The 16,002-nt window shown below is 35.8% G+C and overlaps 4 protein-coding genes across 5 annotated transcripts; 3 read left to right on the forward strand and 1 right to left on the reverse strand.

Moving 5' to 3' along the window:
- Positions 1–2,605: 2,605 nt before the first annotated feature.
- LOC17888091 (transcription factor UPBEAT1) lies at positions 2,606–3,297 on the reverse strand. The gene has a single exon (XM_006296159.2). It carries the CDS (start codon positions 3,113–3,115, stop codon positions 2,807–2,809), a length of 309 nt encoding a protein of 102 aa, XP_006296221.1. The 5' UTR covers positions 3,116–3,297; the 3' UTR covers positions 2,606–2,806.
- Positions 3,298–6,531: 3,234 nt separating this feature from the next.
- On the forward strand, positions 6,532–10,244 carry LOC17888413 (ribonucleases P/MRP protein subunit POP1). The gene is made up of 10 exons (XM_006293624.2): positions 6,532–7,281; positions 7,378–7,474; positions 7,575–7,682; positions 7,769–7,999; positions 8,125–8,243; positions 8,328–8,783; positions 8,875–8,983; positions 9,098–9,630; positions 9,706–9,876; positions 9,964–10,244. Exons 1-10 carry the CDS (start codon positions 6,830–6,832, stop codon positions 10,163–10,165), a joined length of 2,478 nt encoding a protein of 825 aa, XP_006293686.1. The 5' UTR covers positions 6,532–6,829; the 3' UTR covers positions 10,166–10,244.
- Positions 10,245–10,440: 196 nt separating this feature from the next.
- On the forward strand, positions 10,441–13,932 carry LOC17889388 (flowering time control protein FCA). Of its 2 annotated transcripts, none has more exons than XM_023784294.1 (14): positions 10,441–10,874; positions 11,044–11,111; positions 11,210–11,288; positions 11,412–11,494; positions 11,582–11,639; positions 11,767–11,852; positions 11,997–12,063; positions 12,258–12,337; positions 12,433–12,482; positions 12,614–12,863; positions 12,999–13,145; positions 13,223–13,411; positions 13,527–13,599; positions 13,685–13,932. In XM_023784294.1, the coding sequence occupies exons 1-13, from the start codon at positions 10,565–10,567 to the stop codon at positions 13,587–13,589; spliced, it is 1,530 nt and encodes a 509-aa protein (XP_023640062.1). In that variant the 5' UTR covers positions 10,441–10,564; the 3' UTR covers positions 13,590–13,599; positions 13,685–13,932. The 2 variants fall into 2 exon arrangements, with proteins under 2 accessions (XP_023640062.1, XP_006294051.1); XM_006293989.2 differs by having other exon boundaries at positions 11,582–11,633.
- Positions 13,933–14,098: 166 nt separating this feature from the next.
- On the forward strand, positions 14,099–15,950 carry LOC17890101 (peptidyl-prolyl cis-trans isomerase CYP21-3, mitochondrial). Its single transcript, XM_006294875.2, has 7 exons — positions 14,099–14,207; positions 14,522–14,704; positions 14,890–14,929; positions 15,036–15,083; positions 15,179–15,264; positions 15,367–15,495; positions 15,604–15,950. Exons 2-7 carry the CDS (start codon positions 14,553–14,555, stop codon positions 15,839–15,841), a joined length of 693 nt encoding a protein of 230 aa, XP_006294937.1. The 5' UTR covers positions 14,099–14,207; positions 14,522–14,552; the 3' UTR covers positions 15,842–15,950.
- The last annotated feature ends 52 nt before the right edge of the window (positions 15,951–16,002 follow it).

Here is a 16,002-nt window from a genome sequence, read left to right on the forward strand (position 1 = left end):
ATTATTTGAGTAATCAATTTGTTTTACCATATATTATTTATTGTTCATCTGTGAAATATTTTATGGATTAAATTTATAAATAGCTTTTTATATTAGTAAAACCAAAAGGGAGTAACACAAAATGTACTTAAAATTTTAATATCGATTTTTATTCAATTTTGATTAAGAAATGGGGAAATCTTTATTTGATATTTTGATATTTTTATGATATTCCCCATTAGATAAGTATGAAAATAATTTATTATTATTTTCGATTAAGAAATACTATGAAAGTATTTTTTTTTGAAAAATTAAATTTATTTATTTATTGAGTAGAATTTATTTGAACATAGTGATAAAAATATTTCCAAATCTTACCAAATTTTCGACCTAATAATTAATGTGATTAATTTTTTATGTTATTTTTTATTTTATAATTAATGAGGATCCGAAAATTGAAATCGGGTCTTAATTGTAGAATATAAACCGACCCGACATTAAGATTTACAAAATTGACCTTAATAACTATTGATTAAATGTCTAAACATAAGGGTATTTTGTGGCAAAAGGATGACAAATAAAGATGGTCAAAAAAGTGACTGCAAAAATAATAAGATAGATTTCACTCTGGTCACGAGTCACGCAGGGTTCCGAGTTCATCAGTTTTCCACTATACCACGTATTGTTACGATGGTACTCCAAATCATTATTTTACAATACATTCTGGATAACATTATCATATATAGTCAAATCTTTGGAATTTATTGAATTATATATAAAATATGGCCATACGTACGTCTTACTCCATATATATGTGAATAGACCATTAGAATGTATAGACTAATTAAGTGAATTATAGTTTGCTATGTGGTTTCGTCTTAATGGTTGAGTTAGGTGTTAAGTAGAACCAGTTAAAAAGATTGTATATGTAAATCCGAAGGTGTTCCCTAACAAGAGAAAACCTTCTTCTAGAGGAGTTGACATGACATGAATCATCAAGGTGATAAATAATATAATTTGCGTACGTTGCCTCTTCCTTCCTTGGATACTTTACTTATTAGGTGGCTCGTGAATTCACAAGTAGCAATCAAATCCCTAATTAAATGCCTTTTTGCGATTTTTAAAATCTCAAAAGAAACACACTGAAACGCAATCTCGTATCGCATGTGTTGACCCACTTCAGATTTTTGATTTTAACTTTTGCTCAATACTAAAATGACGACGTTACGGATATATGAGTTAAAAAAACGAACAAAAATTGTTTTAAATAATAACCGTTGCGTTGGTATTTGCACATGGGTAAGTCAAAGTAAACGCATTTTGGGATCTTATTTTATTTATTAATCGCCGCATCAAAACATGATTCCGATTAATATAAATCATGTCTGATGGTAGCTACTCATTATCTTATAGTCATTACTACTTTCTTTTACTAATATTTGTTTCTTTGTCTTCTATCTCGTTACTCGTACATATGTAATAAGTTCAATGTACATTAAGGTTCAATTTGATTTCTCATTGGACTAGACTAGTTATTAGTTAATACGTTTGTGATACACTATCACTTACCTTATCTATCACTAGATTGATTCATGGATGCTAACTCAATCGTATATCATTACGTACTGCTCGTTAAAAGGTGTTACCTCAACATTTGTTATCCACCGTACTTGTTGAGAGCCATTAAAAATTAGTAAACCGAAGAAGATTGATTAATTAGAAACCGAAGCTAGCTCTCTTATTTATTCGTTGTTTGTACCAGCGAATAAATAAAAACGTCTAGGTGAAGTGCCCCATATAATATTAGTCGAACCCCAAATTAACGTTAATGATCGAGATAGTAAAATGTTGGTCCATTTCATCTCAACTAATTCGTGTCATCTCAAATAAATAAAAGGGACAATATTTAATACTTACGTGGCCGGTGGCCATCAAACATTTGTATCTGTTATCTTTCTCGATCAAAAGCGAAGCAAAACACCTTATAACACGTTGTCCAATAGCAAAATTTTAAAAGCATTTATCTTATAACAGTTCCACACAAAATGGCTATTTGTAATTGCAATGAAAGTTAAAACGATATTGTTGAACAACGTTATCGTACTATGAAGCTACTAGACTTCTTGATTCTTAATATCCCACATTGTTGACACGTAAACTCGGAAATCAATCGGGTATTTATTGTTCAGTTAAATCGAAAAGCTTGAGTGCAAAATAATCAAAATATATAGCTAACTCATTGTTGTATAATGTATAGTAGTTTAGATATTTATTTTAAGGTTACAAGACGAAATTTTTTAAGTTTTTTTTTATTTCGTTATGATTTCAATCATTGTTTGGAATTTTGAACGTTTTAAATGAGTAGAAAATGTAGAATATTCAATCTTTTATAATTTTGGAAGATTAGTTTGTACTTGGATTGACAGAACCGATAATTATATATTAGTGGTTCCTTTTTTTTTTTTTTGATGAATTAGTTGGATTTGTGGCCCATTTACTGCTACAGCCCAACACCAAACATTGATTCTTACATTTATGACCTTCCTACATTTGTATTTCTCTAGCTAAATGAACTAATGAACTTTAATTATCGATAACAAGGTAGTTTTGTATATCCAAGTCCAACTTTCACAAAATAGTTTTGTTTATATTTCTTGATGTTTCTAATTTGTTTTTCTTTCCTTGCGGTGTCTACATCAGCAACATAAACCAAATTACTTTTCGACAATCACACGATAATAATGAAAATAAACACGAACGAAAAAAACAACTAAAGACACGTAAAATCCAACAAGATTTACAAAAAAAATAGTATATATGAAGGTTTTTAGACGCAGTCAGTTTCGGTCAAAACCTGAACCATTGTCTGCATGACCCTCACTTTCATTTCCAAAGCCAAAATATAATCTGCCGTTTGTCTGAAGAGTCCATCCAAACCTTCTGAAGTTTTGGTGTTCGGAACAAGCTCTTTCAACGTCTTGACTCGTCTATGTATGGCGCGACACGGTCTTCTAGAAGCTTCTAAACTTTTCCTCGGTCGGATCATGATCTTCTTCACAAGAGCCCTTCGAGTTCTCTGTCTTCTCATCGAAACCCAAACTGATTCCTTTCTTTGTCCATCCAATGTTACTCCCATATTGTAAATGAAAGAATGATGTGTAGGAATGTGATGACAACTCCTTAAAAGATTATATAAATTAATGTGATGCAAATACGAGACACCCTTTGTTTATATAGACATACCGATATATATAGAGGTTAGTGTGACCTTTATATATAACTTAAGGAGATAACAGCTTCTGAGAAGGTTCTCTTTTATCTCCTCCAAAAAGAATTGGATGAGAATTGCACAAGTGTCCACAAGGTTATAAAAATGTTGGTTTATGATGGATAATTAGGGCTTAGCTTACATTAGAGAGGACATGTCATCAAAAATACAACGCGATGCACATGCACTCACATGATTCTCATCACTACCCAACTCTCTCCTACATGCTTAATAACACCAACTTTCTCCCCATTCACATCATATCGCCTTAAACACCCTGTCTTATTCCTCCTTTAATTTGTTGCGCTTTATTATTATTATTATTATTATTATTATTTTTACTTACTTTGGCAACCAATTAGTTCGAGTTTAACAATGTCGGGCGGATCAACAAAGAATGTAATAATCCTAATTATCTTTATGCCATAATGTCTTTCTAGATTAAATTCTAATCTATTTAACTAACAATATATGCATGGAGTCAGTGTATTCAGAAGCTAGCGATTGAAATATATTAAGTTGATAAGATGAAAACGAAAAGATTGATATTATAGAATTTGTGCATAACTATTGTCCAGCGTTTGCAAAAGTCAGAACAAGGATGGAAATTATATTATTTTGTATTTCTCACAGTCATTGTTAATTTGAGTTTCGCTACAATGTATTTAGTTTGAATCGATCACCATTGTCGACAGAGATGATAAAGTATATGACTATTTGGTTGTCATAACGCTTTTGCTTTTTATTAAGAAAGTCCTAATTTATATGTAACTGATCATGATTTCCAGCTGATATAAGCCGCCGCAACTAATTAATTGAGAGAATTAAGAATAAACTAAAACGATTATATAAAGCATTTCCCCGAGCAGTTTAGGTTTATTGGACAAAGAAGATAACGATGTTGGATAATGGGATAAGGTCAAGATTTTAATAGACACAAGAACATGCAGTGATCTTCTATGTTCCTTTGAATTTGTGGACTTCATATTTAAGAATTATGTATTTTATTTTCGTGAGTGGATTTTATTGAAGCATCTTTATAAAGATTATGTTCTTCGCTCGTCATGTGTTTGTATGTTTTTTTTTTTTTCTCTAATTTATGTTTTTCAGGGAAAAATAAAAAAGGAAAAAAGCAGATTCGTGGAGCGATGTTAATCAAACATCCTAGGAGAGTAAAGATTCAATGTATCTCCCATCGCCGTCAAGACGAAACATTGTACTTGAAAATTCTCTCAATTAGACATATATACACGCCTCTCATAAATTATTGAATTAAATTTATATAAATGAGAATTAGCTTAACATTCGCATATAATTGATCATTGTGTATGGTATGGGTATTTAATCAAGGTAACGTGAAAAGTACCAAACAAAAATTAAGGTAGGTTTATATCCATAAATAAATAAGTAGACATGATGGAGAGTTTAATTAGTGGTCGAGATGGATGGCTCTTGTTAGCACGTTGACGTTGTAATATGTATATATAAGCTTTTTAACGTGCATGCACATGTTCTAGTTATATCCCTCCCTATTCCTCTAGCCACCCAAACACTACACTACCTACATATATATATCCCAATTCTTATCTTCAGTTTGTATAAAATTAGTAGAAACTTTAATTTTGCGTGTTAGTTCCTGTAATATTAGTAAGTAGTAGTAATTCATTAATTACATACATATGAGGTTAATAAATAATAAATAGTTAAGTAATAAGGGCCCAGGCAAGAGAAAACAAGTTGGATCTAAATAAAGCCCATTATACAAAGGTGGGTTTGAAATTGGCCTTTTAACGTTTAATGATGATCTGATCCATCCATTATAACCTGACACCTGGCCTTGTCCAAGATTAGGTCTCTCTCTCTCTCAAACGGAGTGATGATAGATATTAGATAGATAAGGAAAGCTCTCTCTCTCTGTATATATATATATAATTTTTTTTTTTTCTTGCGCCGGCGAAGAAATATGGGTGAGAAAGATGAAGAGCTGATGCTATTGGAAGAGTCGTATTACATGTTTTGTGCGTGAATCTAATTCGAAAGGCTTTTTACGGAGGAGACTTATATCATTTGCTGTTGGATTAGATTCACGCACAAACTCGTAATCTGCCTTTTCGAGTTTTTTTACTCATTAGATCTGTCTTCCCTTTCCAAATCGACTAATCAAATCTCTATGCTACGATATAATTTTCATTTATTTTGTGTTTTGATGATGATGATGATGATTAATTGATTATACGATTTCGATGTTTGTTTTGATACGAGAATCGTAAACCAAGATCTACCTTTCTACTTTCGGAAACTTTCCTTTTCCGTTTCTCTCTCTCTCTCTCTCTCTCTCTCGTTTTGTATATCCAAATTTGCTATTTACTATGTTTGGTTTGAATCGATTAGAGAGCCATGGCATGGGAATGGGATTTAGAGAGCTATTTGTTTAAAGTTTGAAGCACTCATTTCTTGTTTGTCGTTTGCTTATTTTGTGCAAAGTATATATGTTTTAAAGAATTTAGGTTAATGAGTTATTTGGACTCTTAATTGATGCAAAACGAACGACTCATTTAATGTCGTGTATGTATTATTAGTTTCTTGAATCATAGGACGAATTTTCTTGTTTTCTTGAAACAGGTAATCAAGAAAGTCAGAATCATCATGATCTTCGTTTTGTCTGGTCAATAAAGCAGAGCAAATCTTTTAGTAGTATAGGTTAAGTAAAGACATCATATATATATATATATATATATAAACACCATATACAAGATCAGTATCTTTGGATGATCTAGAAATTCTAAATGATGTCACCAAATTAAACGTAAACATCTTCAAATGAAGGGAATTGCATTTCGCAGATTTTGTTACTCTTACTATTGTACAAGGTCAAGGTGTGTCTTATGGTGATGTTGTAATGGGTGTATGGATCTACCGCATTGGATGAATACTCCATTCAAACAACTAACACCATTTACGTTGGCTACAAATATATCATGGAGTTTATGAAAGATCTCCATATCTATTTTTTCCCTAAACATTAACGCAAATCGGACAATAGAGTTTGTGGACTAATTACAAACAACAAGATACATTAGTTGAAGAAGTGAAATCATATACAGTATAGACTAAAACTAACAAATTAATCAATTTTCTTTAATATATTGGGCTATAAGGCCCATTAAGGCTAACAGTTTGGTAAACTAAATTTAGGCCCCTTTTGTGCTTCTTCTCCCTCACACAAGTAGAAACCAAACCAGTTGTAATATGAGTCGAAGAAACCTTTAAATATATAAATCCGACCAAACCTGTTTCCCTCTCATTGATCTCGTCTTTTGCATATTCCTCGAATGGTTCGCTGATTCGTGAAGCTTACCAAACTGTTGGCTTGCTAGTCTCTCCCTTGTTTAACAGCTGCCGCAGATTCTTCTCTTGCGCGCCAACTGTTCGTCAAATTGCCTGAACCAGTTTCTTCAAGCATATATAATCCCTCATATATTTTTCTTTTTCTTTTTCTTTTCAGTATTAGATATTTCATAGCAAGTTATGTTTTTCCAACAACCCTAAAAGGTTTTGGGGTTGATTCGAAACTAGTCTAGGATGGCTACTACTACTAACGGGAACATTAAGAAAAGAGATGGTGGTTTATCGTCGCTTGCTCCTCGCAAAATCAACGTTCAGAAGTTCTCAGAGGCTCGAGCAGCGGAGCTCGAAGCTCTCCACTCCATTGTATCTGATCGTTTGAACAAGGACTTTCGATCAAAGAGGAACAAGAGGAGAAGGACCAATTCTTACAATAACCAACCTGCCAAGAGACGTAATATAAAGAGGCAAAAATCAGAGTCATTGATTGGCCAAGCAGCAAGAGGAGACCATGAAACGAAGCTCCCTAGACGAGTTAGGAGGAGAATGCAACTTAAAGAGAACCCTGAATCTGGGTTTTCTACTTCTGGTGATGGAACCAAGAGGCTAAGAACACATGTTTGGCATGCTAAACGGTTTACCATGACTAAGCTTTGGGGCTTTCATCTTCCTCTTGGTTTACATGGAAGGTAAATTTCAAATTTCCAGATTTGTTGCTACTTACAAGTACCTAAAGTTCCCCCCCTTTTGAAAATTTTAAGCTTGTTTTTGTCAAATGTTTATAGAGGAAGGGGATCTAGGGATGTCTTGAAGCAGTCTAGGCAAGGTGTTCTTATCCATGATGCAAGTTATCACATTGCTGTGCAATTGGAGGGTCCAGAGGCAGGCATTTACCTTATTCTTGACATTCTTTTTGAATTTTTGTTTCAACTTGGCTGTAATTTAATATTTTTTATATTTCTTTTGGCTTTGAATTTCTCAGGTCTCACTCTTGTCGATTTTAAACATGTTACTGGAGCCTTCTCCGTCATCTCATTCCAAGGAAGTTTTCGACTCTATTCTCACAGGCCGTAGTTATGGAAACGCCATGGTAGTAATCTATGAATCTCACTTTTATATTTAACTGGAAACGATACTTATAAGCTGGATGTAACTGTAACTTTCTTGTTTCTTCAGCTTTATCATGTCAAACCACCAGTTTCTCAGGTGATTGCCCCTGTAATTTATATGTGGAGACCGTCTGAGTTACTTAAGAGAAGAGACGAGGAGGAAGATGGTGTCTGCATAGGAACTGATGGTGAAGTCTCAAATGCTGATCATGTAGACTTTCGAAAACTTTGGGTGTGGATCCATGCTTCTTCCTTCAGTGAAGGATATGCTTCTCTTAAAGTAGCTTGTCAAAACCAGGTAGTTATTTTAATTTATTTTAAGATATTTTTAGGTGTCTCCATCTTAGATTTGTCGTTAGGAGTTTGCATAATGCTTTACATGTATTTTGTGGAGATATTCACGCTTAAAGTTCCTTCATACAGATGAATGAGAGAGGTGTTTCAGTTGATTGTGTTTCACTTGAGGGTCAACTTGCAAAACTTGAGATTTTTGGTCCAAAAGCTTTTCATCTTCTTCAAAAGACCCTACATCCTGCCACAATGTGAGCCATCTGAGTAAATATAGAATGGTTTTCAAGAACGAAAATGAAAGGAATAACTTACCGCAAGTTTTTTTGTCTTTGCAGTAGCTCAGAGGATCCCTCTGTTTTAAGAAAGTGTTCAATGGAAAATGCTGAAGTTAAAATGGTTACTGATCTTTACAAAGAAGAGATCATATCATCTTGCGCTATTTTGGCGCAGTTTGTCATGGATCCACGGTTAATCCCTAATAGTCCACGTGATGATAGTACAGTCTCAGTTCAAACGGCCAAAGTTGAGCCTACGGAGTCACTTGAAATAACCAAAACTGATGCTGAAATGTCTACTGAAGTTTTCAAGTGCTTCTGGGATGCAGATTGTGATCTGACCCCTCCAGAAGAAGAGAATATGTTATGTTGGGAAAAACATCAAAGTCGTATGGATTCTCTTTGCCTCGATAACCCAGCTGCTGAGGTTCCAAAGGTATCTCGTAGGCCAAGGAGTTCGAGGTCTTGTCCTTTACTGCTTCTTAAACATAAAAAGCTTGAGAATGCACCAACCGGGTAATCTACACTTTGATTGAATCGTTCTGTGACTTTCTTTAAAATCAAGGTCCTCAATGATTCACATTTAGTCATTACCATTCTCTTTCAGATGGTCTCTAATACTTCCCCTTAGTTGGATCAAAGTCTTCTGGAATGCCTTCCTCTCAAAAGGAGCTCATGCAATAGGTCAGAGGGAGAAACGCTGGGTTTCTTGTGATGTATATATCCGCTCTCATAAACTTTATCCCCCTAATTTTAAGATTCACTTGCTATGTAAACTTATGAAACCGTAAATTTGAAAAATGTCTAAAATTTGTCATTTTTATTTGCAGGCTGGTTTACCCTTTTTCCCATCAGATTTTCCTGATTGTAAAGCGTATTCAACTTTTACACTGGGTGAGGCTGCAGAGTTGGAGGAAAAGGCACAACGACGCCCTCCTGCAATAAGACCTTTCCGAATTCCCATTCCACCTCCATGGAGTAGTATCCATGTCACTCGTTCTTTTGGAGAGAGTTCCAATGAAAACCATACAAGCAATGAGACAAACTCAACTGAAATTTCCAGTTCTTGTGTTAATCTATTTGATGGAATTGTGGCAAGAACATCAGATTCGCTGACTACAGTGCTCCAAACTTTCACAAGTGACAACTTGCTTTTATGTCCTCACAATGCTTCAAAACCAAGCACAGACGTTAAGAAGATGGTTCAAGAAGATGAAACAAAAGTAAGAGCCCAGATCCATGAGAATAGTAATAAACTTTGCCTCGTCAGAGTACTTCTACACGCTTTCAAGGAAGGGTCTTTTGAAGAAGGCGCGGTTGTATGTGCACCATCTCTTGCAGACATATCATTGCTAAAATCCAGGTAACATCTCCAAGAGGTCATGTTCAACTCTCATTTTGGGATCACATTTAGAGTATATTGCGTTATGTTTTGCAGCTGCAGTGAAGGAGAAGAAGGGCGTGTTACAATCCCTCAATCTTCTGTAAGTTCTTACTTTCAAGAACAAACACCTGGAACCTGGGAAGTAAATGTCCCTGAAGACACTATGACAAAGCAATCTCATAGATTGCCAATCGGGTTTGTAACGACAGGATTTGTCCGTGGGAGGTAAAAAACAACCTGCAAAACCTTGATTACAATTCAGCAGAGGGAGATTCTGGTTTCTGAGCTCTTAAACTTGTTCTTAAAATGCAGTAAAAAGCAGAAGGCGGAAGCTTTCTGTGATGCAGTGTTGTTAGGGAGACTGAGAGACGAGCAATGGAGAGAAAAAGATGTAAAACGGAGGAAGAAGGAGATTTATGTGTTGGTTAGAAACCTAAGATCTTGTGCTTTTAGACTCGCACTTGCTACAATTGTTTTAGAGCAACAAGAGTCTAGTGATGTCTACTGCTTTTGAAATGCGTCCCTTTTCAAATTCACCAGGAAACACTGTTGTTTCGTTTCTATCCATTTATTTTACACAGTATTTATGATAATTTTTACTATCATAGCAAAGTTTAAAGAGAATTTGGATCAATGGTTTCTAAAGTCAAATTCAAAAGAAAATAAACTAACCAGACCAAGTTGAGTATGTATATTATTATTTTGGTTAGATAAATAAATAAAATCGCCAGTAGCTTAAGGCGTCGTCGTTTCAGTACTCACCCTTTAATTTAATCCAACTTTATAGCTCCGGTGGTAAGGAAAACTCCAAGCACTAATAAAACTCTCTTTCTCTCCCTCTTATCTCCACCGGCGCCGGAGAAATTCTCCGATCAACACTATCTCCACTACTGCGACTGAGTTTAGGTTGAAGATGGAGAGACGTGTGGCAAACGCCTTTCCTGGTCCTACACCACCAGTTCCGTACTACCAGAACAACTACAACCCTCATCACCATCAGATTCATCCACCGCCGCCGCAGCAACACCATGTCGTTGCTGTTGGATTTCACCAATACCCCCAAAACGAAAACAGAGATCAGCCTTTCCGTCAGCCGCATTTTGATAATTATTCCGGCCAACAACAGAACATGATCGTTGATCAGAATAATAACGCTCCTCCGCCGTTTCCCTCTAGTCCTTGCGGTGGCAACTTACGGAAGAGACGGTCTCAATCAGCTACAGGTTTTCTCCAGTTTTGATTTTTTCTTTTTTCTTTTCTGCTTCATATCGAGGAAAAGGTGTAAACTTTGGTGTTCATCGTTAATAAAATACATACTCTTGAACTCGCTTTTGGTACTTTCTTTGTGTGTTCGAGCTTCTTAATTTTGAGTTCTTGTTTGTATACATGAAGATACTGCTGATGGTACTATTGCCAAGTTATATGTTGCGCCGGTCTCAAAGACAGCAACTGAATATGATGTGAGTCTCTTGGCTTACTCTCTATGGTTTTATGAATTGTTTCCTTGAGATTTTATGTGCAAGTAAATTGACTTGTGAAAATCTGTCTTTTACATCAGATCCGTCAGGTGTTTGAAAAATATGGTAATGTCACTGAGATCATTCTACCCAAAGATAAGATGACCGGTGATAGAGCAGGTGATTCCTTTTTTTATTTCCCAATTACTTGAAAAGTATATTCTTTCACTGCCTTTCATTGACATTCTTGCTTCTGGGGTTTAGCAGTTTGCTTATAACTTTCTTTCTTATTTATCTTTCCAGCTTACTGTTTTGTTAAGTACAAAAAGTCAGAAGAGGGTAATGCGGCTATTACAGCTTTGACTGAACAGTTTACCTTTCCTGGGGTGGGTTCTTAACTTCTGCATTGTTTTGTTTAGACATTTCCTCCCTGATATGAGAGCCCTCTCAGACATCTATTTCGTTATTTTCAGGAAATGGTTCCTGTCAAGGTCCGATTTGCTGACGCCGAACGGGAACGGATTGGTAAGAGTAGGTGTCCATACTTCTAGGAACAGAAATTTAGATAGAAGTTACAATTCTGAAGACAGAATATCTCTTACCTTAGATGCGCTCTTCTTTTTCTCATTTGTGTATTCTCTTTCCATCTGGACTTTAGGTTTTTCCACGGTACAACTTCCAGATAACCCTAAACTATATGTTAGATGCCTAAACAAACAAACTACAAAAATGGAAGTCCATGAGGTATGGCTTTAAATTTCAGTTAATCTGAATTCCTTTGTCACTGAAAATCTACAGGACCATGTGCAGATTGTTTTTGTTACCCCCATTTTATAGTTCAGTTGCTTACTTTGTTGTGAGTAAATCCTCAAAGTGTCCTCTTCTCAGGTCTTCTCTAGGTACGGAGTCATTGAAGATATTTATATGGCACTTGACGACATGAAGATTAGTCGTGGTACGTCTGTTGCCCCCTGCATGGATTGATTCTTGACTCTAAATCATGCTTGTTTCAGAGATCCTAGTTTAAACTGCTCACATTTTGTTGGAAACATGATGTGACAGCCTTAGATTGTTCTTTCTAACCAATGCTAAATTGATCTTTTGGATAGCATGAAACCTGATTATAACTAACTTATTCGCTCTCTGTAGGGTATGCATTTGTTCAGTTTTCTTGTAGGGATATGGCACTGGCGGCAATTAAAGGTTTAAATGGAGTCTTTACCATGCGGGTATTTCAGATAGTTTTTTTTGTTGTATCCCAATGGCTTAATGTTTCTTTGGCGTCCACTGTTCCATGACTTGCTGTCTTTCTGTCTTCCTTCAGGGTTCTGATCAGCCTCTGACTGTTAGATTTGCAGATCCTAAAAAACCAAGGTTTTGCTGCTTACTTTTCCTTTGAACATTATTTGTTTGAGGATTTGCCTGATTTTTGTTTCAATTCCAAACTCTGTCTCTTCTCTTCACTTTAACCTTACCCCATCACTTATATTGTTTCGTGTCTTCAGGTCTACCTTTAATACTCCGCTTGTAATGCAAAATTTCGACCCAAATTGGCACCCACAACCATATCCCCAATGGGAAAACAAGGAACCTGCACCCCCTAGAGTCGTTCCGCATCATGATATTGCTTCACAGCCAAATCACTTTCCGTACCAAAATACTCAAGCAGTATCCGAGATTCACAAACCACTGCATCAAGATATTCCACCTCAAAATATTGATAAGCATCAGAAATCTGAGACTGCCAGCGTGGAGGTACTCCTTTTGTAGGATCTGCTCATGGTAGATGGATCTTGAACTCCGAACTAAGAGTTTATTTATATGGTTTGGGTTTCATAAATCTCATATATACATCTGCTTGATCTTATATCTGTAACTACCTTTTTGTAGACTAGAAGTGATAGTCAGAAGATTCCTAGTCATTCAAATTCATTCCCTGAAGATCAAAATACAGTGAGCTTTGAGTGTGACTGGAGTGAACACACTTGTCCAGATGGGAATAAATACTATTTCCATTGCGTCACATGCGAAAGCACGGTATGGGTTTCCCTCTTTCGATGTGTACTCTTCCGAAGCCATATCTTCTTTTATGGAATTTGTGGATGAACACACAGTGGGAGAAACCGGATGAGTACTCCATGTTTGAGAGATGGTTCGAAGAGCAAACAAGGCTACAAGATAAAAAACATGTATCTCCCCAGTTAAACAATGAGAGCCATGAAGCAATCGAAACGAGCGAGCAAGTACAGTCTGATGCATTACAACAGAATACTGAGCTCCAACAACCATCCATAGCCTCAGCGGTTAGAGATCATTTCTGTAAAATGTGTCGTATTGACACACTGCGAGTTCCATCATTTAAGATAGTCTCTTCAAGAAGAGTAAATTCTAATCTATATCTGTGCTGTATGTTTTCAGGATCAGGAGAACAATTCAGTATATCCAGTAACAACACTGGCTGTTGAAACAACATGTTCATAAAAGGTGTCAGGTAATGAACAGTTGATTATTTTTAGTGATGCAGTAGAGGTTGATTTGGTTCCTGGCTTAGCTCTTAAAGTTGTCTAAATGTGCAGTTTAAAACCGACGGGGGAAGCTTTGTGTGATGATGCAGTGTTGTTAGGGGAGACTAAGAGATGAGAGACGAGAAAGAAGGAGATATATATTTCAGTCAGGAACCAAAAATCTTGTGATTTTAGAATGTAGACAGTAAAAACTGGTTCGGGAACTCAAATTTTGCTATAGAAACTTAGAATTGGAGAGAAAAATAATCGAAAATTTGATTTTATTTGGAAAATAAATAGAAACTTATTTTCACCTGATCCATTTAACTACTGGTTACTGCTAGTAATTGAATTTTATAAAATCCAAAAATTGAAGTTGCTTTGTTAATAATTTATTGGAAAATAAAAACTGTAACGGTATTTTTCAAAACTCAAGTGCCTCTCTTTGAAGAAGAGAGTTAAGGGCGTCAGTCACCTTCTTCCCCTTTAAAGGCAGAAATAGACTCAAAAGAGATCCGAAATAGACACACTCCACTTTGCGGAAACAACAACAACACAAACTCACACTTACAAGGATTGGAAGAAGAAGACCAAGGTTACATACTCTTTGCTCGCTTTCGTTTTTCAGATTTCGACTTTGTTTCCAGAGAATTTCGATTCTGTCTATTTGAAGAACTCTGGATTGATCTGTGTTGTTTCTTTCTCTCTCGAATCTCGTCAAATCGTACTCTGTTCGTCTTGTCTAGATTAAGGAAATATATATACATATATTTGTCGATCTCGAATTTTGAAGTAGATTTGAGTCATCTGCAGAAGCTAAACCGCTCTTGATATGCCGAATCTGATGCTTTTGGTCTGATTATTAGTCCTAATTGATTTTGATTCGTCTTCTTATTTCTCCTTCTTCAGAGATTTTGGGATCTGAAGTTTTGTGCAACTAATGGCGAAGATCAAACCCCAAGCGTTATTGCAGCAAAGCAAGAAGAAGAAAGGACCTTCTCGGATAAGCATAACCAACATCGTCATTTACACCTTGGCTGTGCTACTGCTCGTCTTTGTTCTCTTCTCTGCTTACAAACGTTGGACTCAGAGGTTCCTCACTTTCTCAACTTCATCACTGCTCTGCTCTGCTCTCTATCTCTCTCATTTAAAAGATTGATTCTTTCTCCAATTAATCCCATAAGCTTGGACTAGTTGAACAAGTCTAAGAAAAATTATACTTGGTGTCAGTTTCTTGGTGTCAAATTTACTGAGTAACTACTTTTTTTGAATTTCAGATCTGAGATCCCATCGCACAATGGTAGATCAGTTCTTGAGGTATGCCTGGCTGCTTATTTCTGATTTAGCTTCCGTGCTTGGTTTGTTTGTTTCAATGACCGAGACAATAGTTATGATTGGGATATAAAATGATTGTCCTGTGTAGGATGCAGCCTTCCCGGGAATCAAGAACACCAATCTTCCGCGGTTTGCTGTGAGTTCTTGTATCCCACAACACCATATGTTTTCTTCTGTTTCGTATTTTCCTTTTGTTTCCTACAATTTATCTTTTCTTTTGTTGATCGCTAGACCTTAGATACGGGCAAAGGTTCTGTGACCATTGAACTGTTCAAGGCTACTGCTCCTAATGTTGTTGACCAATTCATGAAATTATGGTAAGCAAAACTTTTTCTTTCATGTCCAAAACATATTTGCCTGTTTAAACTTTATTCTTGCATAAACTTTGTTTCTCTGTTGTCTGTCATTCGTTTGAGCAGTCAAGATGGGTATTTCAAAGGTTTCTTATTCAGTCGAGTTGTTAAGCACTCTGTGATTCAAGCGGGTGACTCTGCTGAGTTCGATGCCGTCAAAGACTGGGCACTCGAAAGGAAGAGCCTGGATACCAGGTTGGTTCTAAATCTCGTTTGGAAAACATGACAAAAGCTTAGATCTTTTTTTCCAGGCTAATTAGGGACTCTCTCTCTCTCTCTCTCTTTCTCTGTGTCCTTGATCAGTTTAAAACAAGAAGAATTCATGGTGGGAACTCCTAAAGTTAAAAACGAGCAAGGAGGATTCGAGTTCTTCATTGTATCTGCTCAGATCACAGATCTGAACGAGAAATTGACAGTCTTTGGTCGAGTTGCTAAGGGACAAGACGTCGTTCAGGACATTGAGGAGGTTGAGACGGATGAACAGTATCAACCAAAGTCACCAATAGAGATCATGTCCGTCACTTTGCTTCAAGACATGTAAAAAAGCTTTACTTCTCGTCTCTTGTATGAAACTCAAAAGTGCTTTTTTGTGTTCTTTTTTTATTCTGTAATTGAACCCTTATTATCATCTATTTTGCATTAATTTTTCTCCTAGTAATCTAAACACTTGAAGACTTTATATACTGTATTTGAAAGCTAAAA

This window comes from Capsella rubella, unplaced genomic scaffold (assembly GCF_000375325.1).
Source record: "Capsella rubella cultivar Monte Gargano unplaced genomic scaffold, Caprub1_0 scaffold_4, whole genome shotgun sequence".
Taxonomy (NCBI): Eukaryota; Viridiplantae; Streptophyta; class Magnoliopsida; order Brassicales; family Brassicaceae; genus Capsella; species Capsella rubella.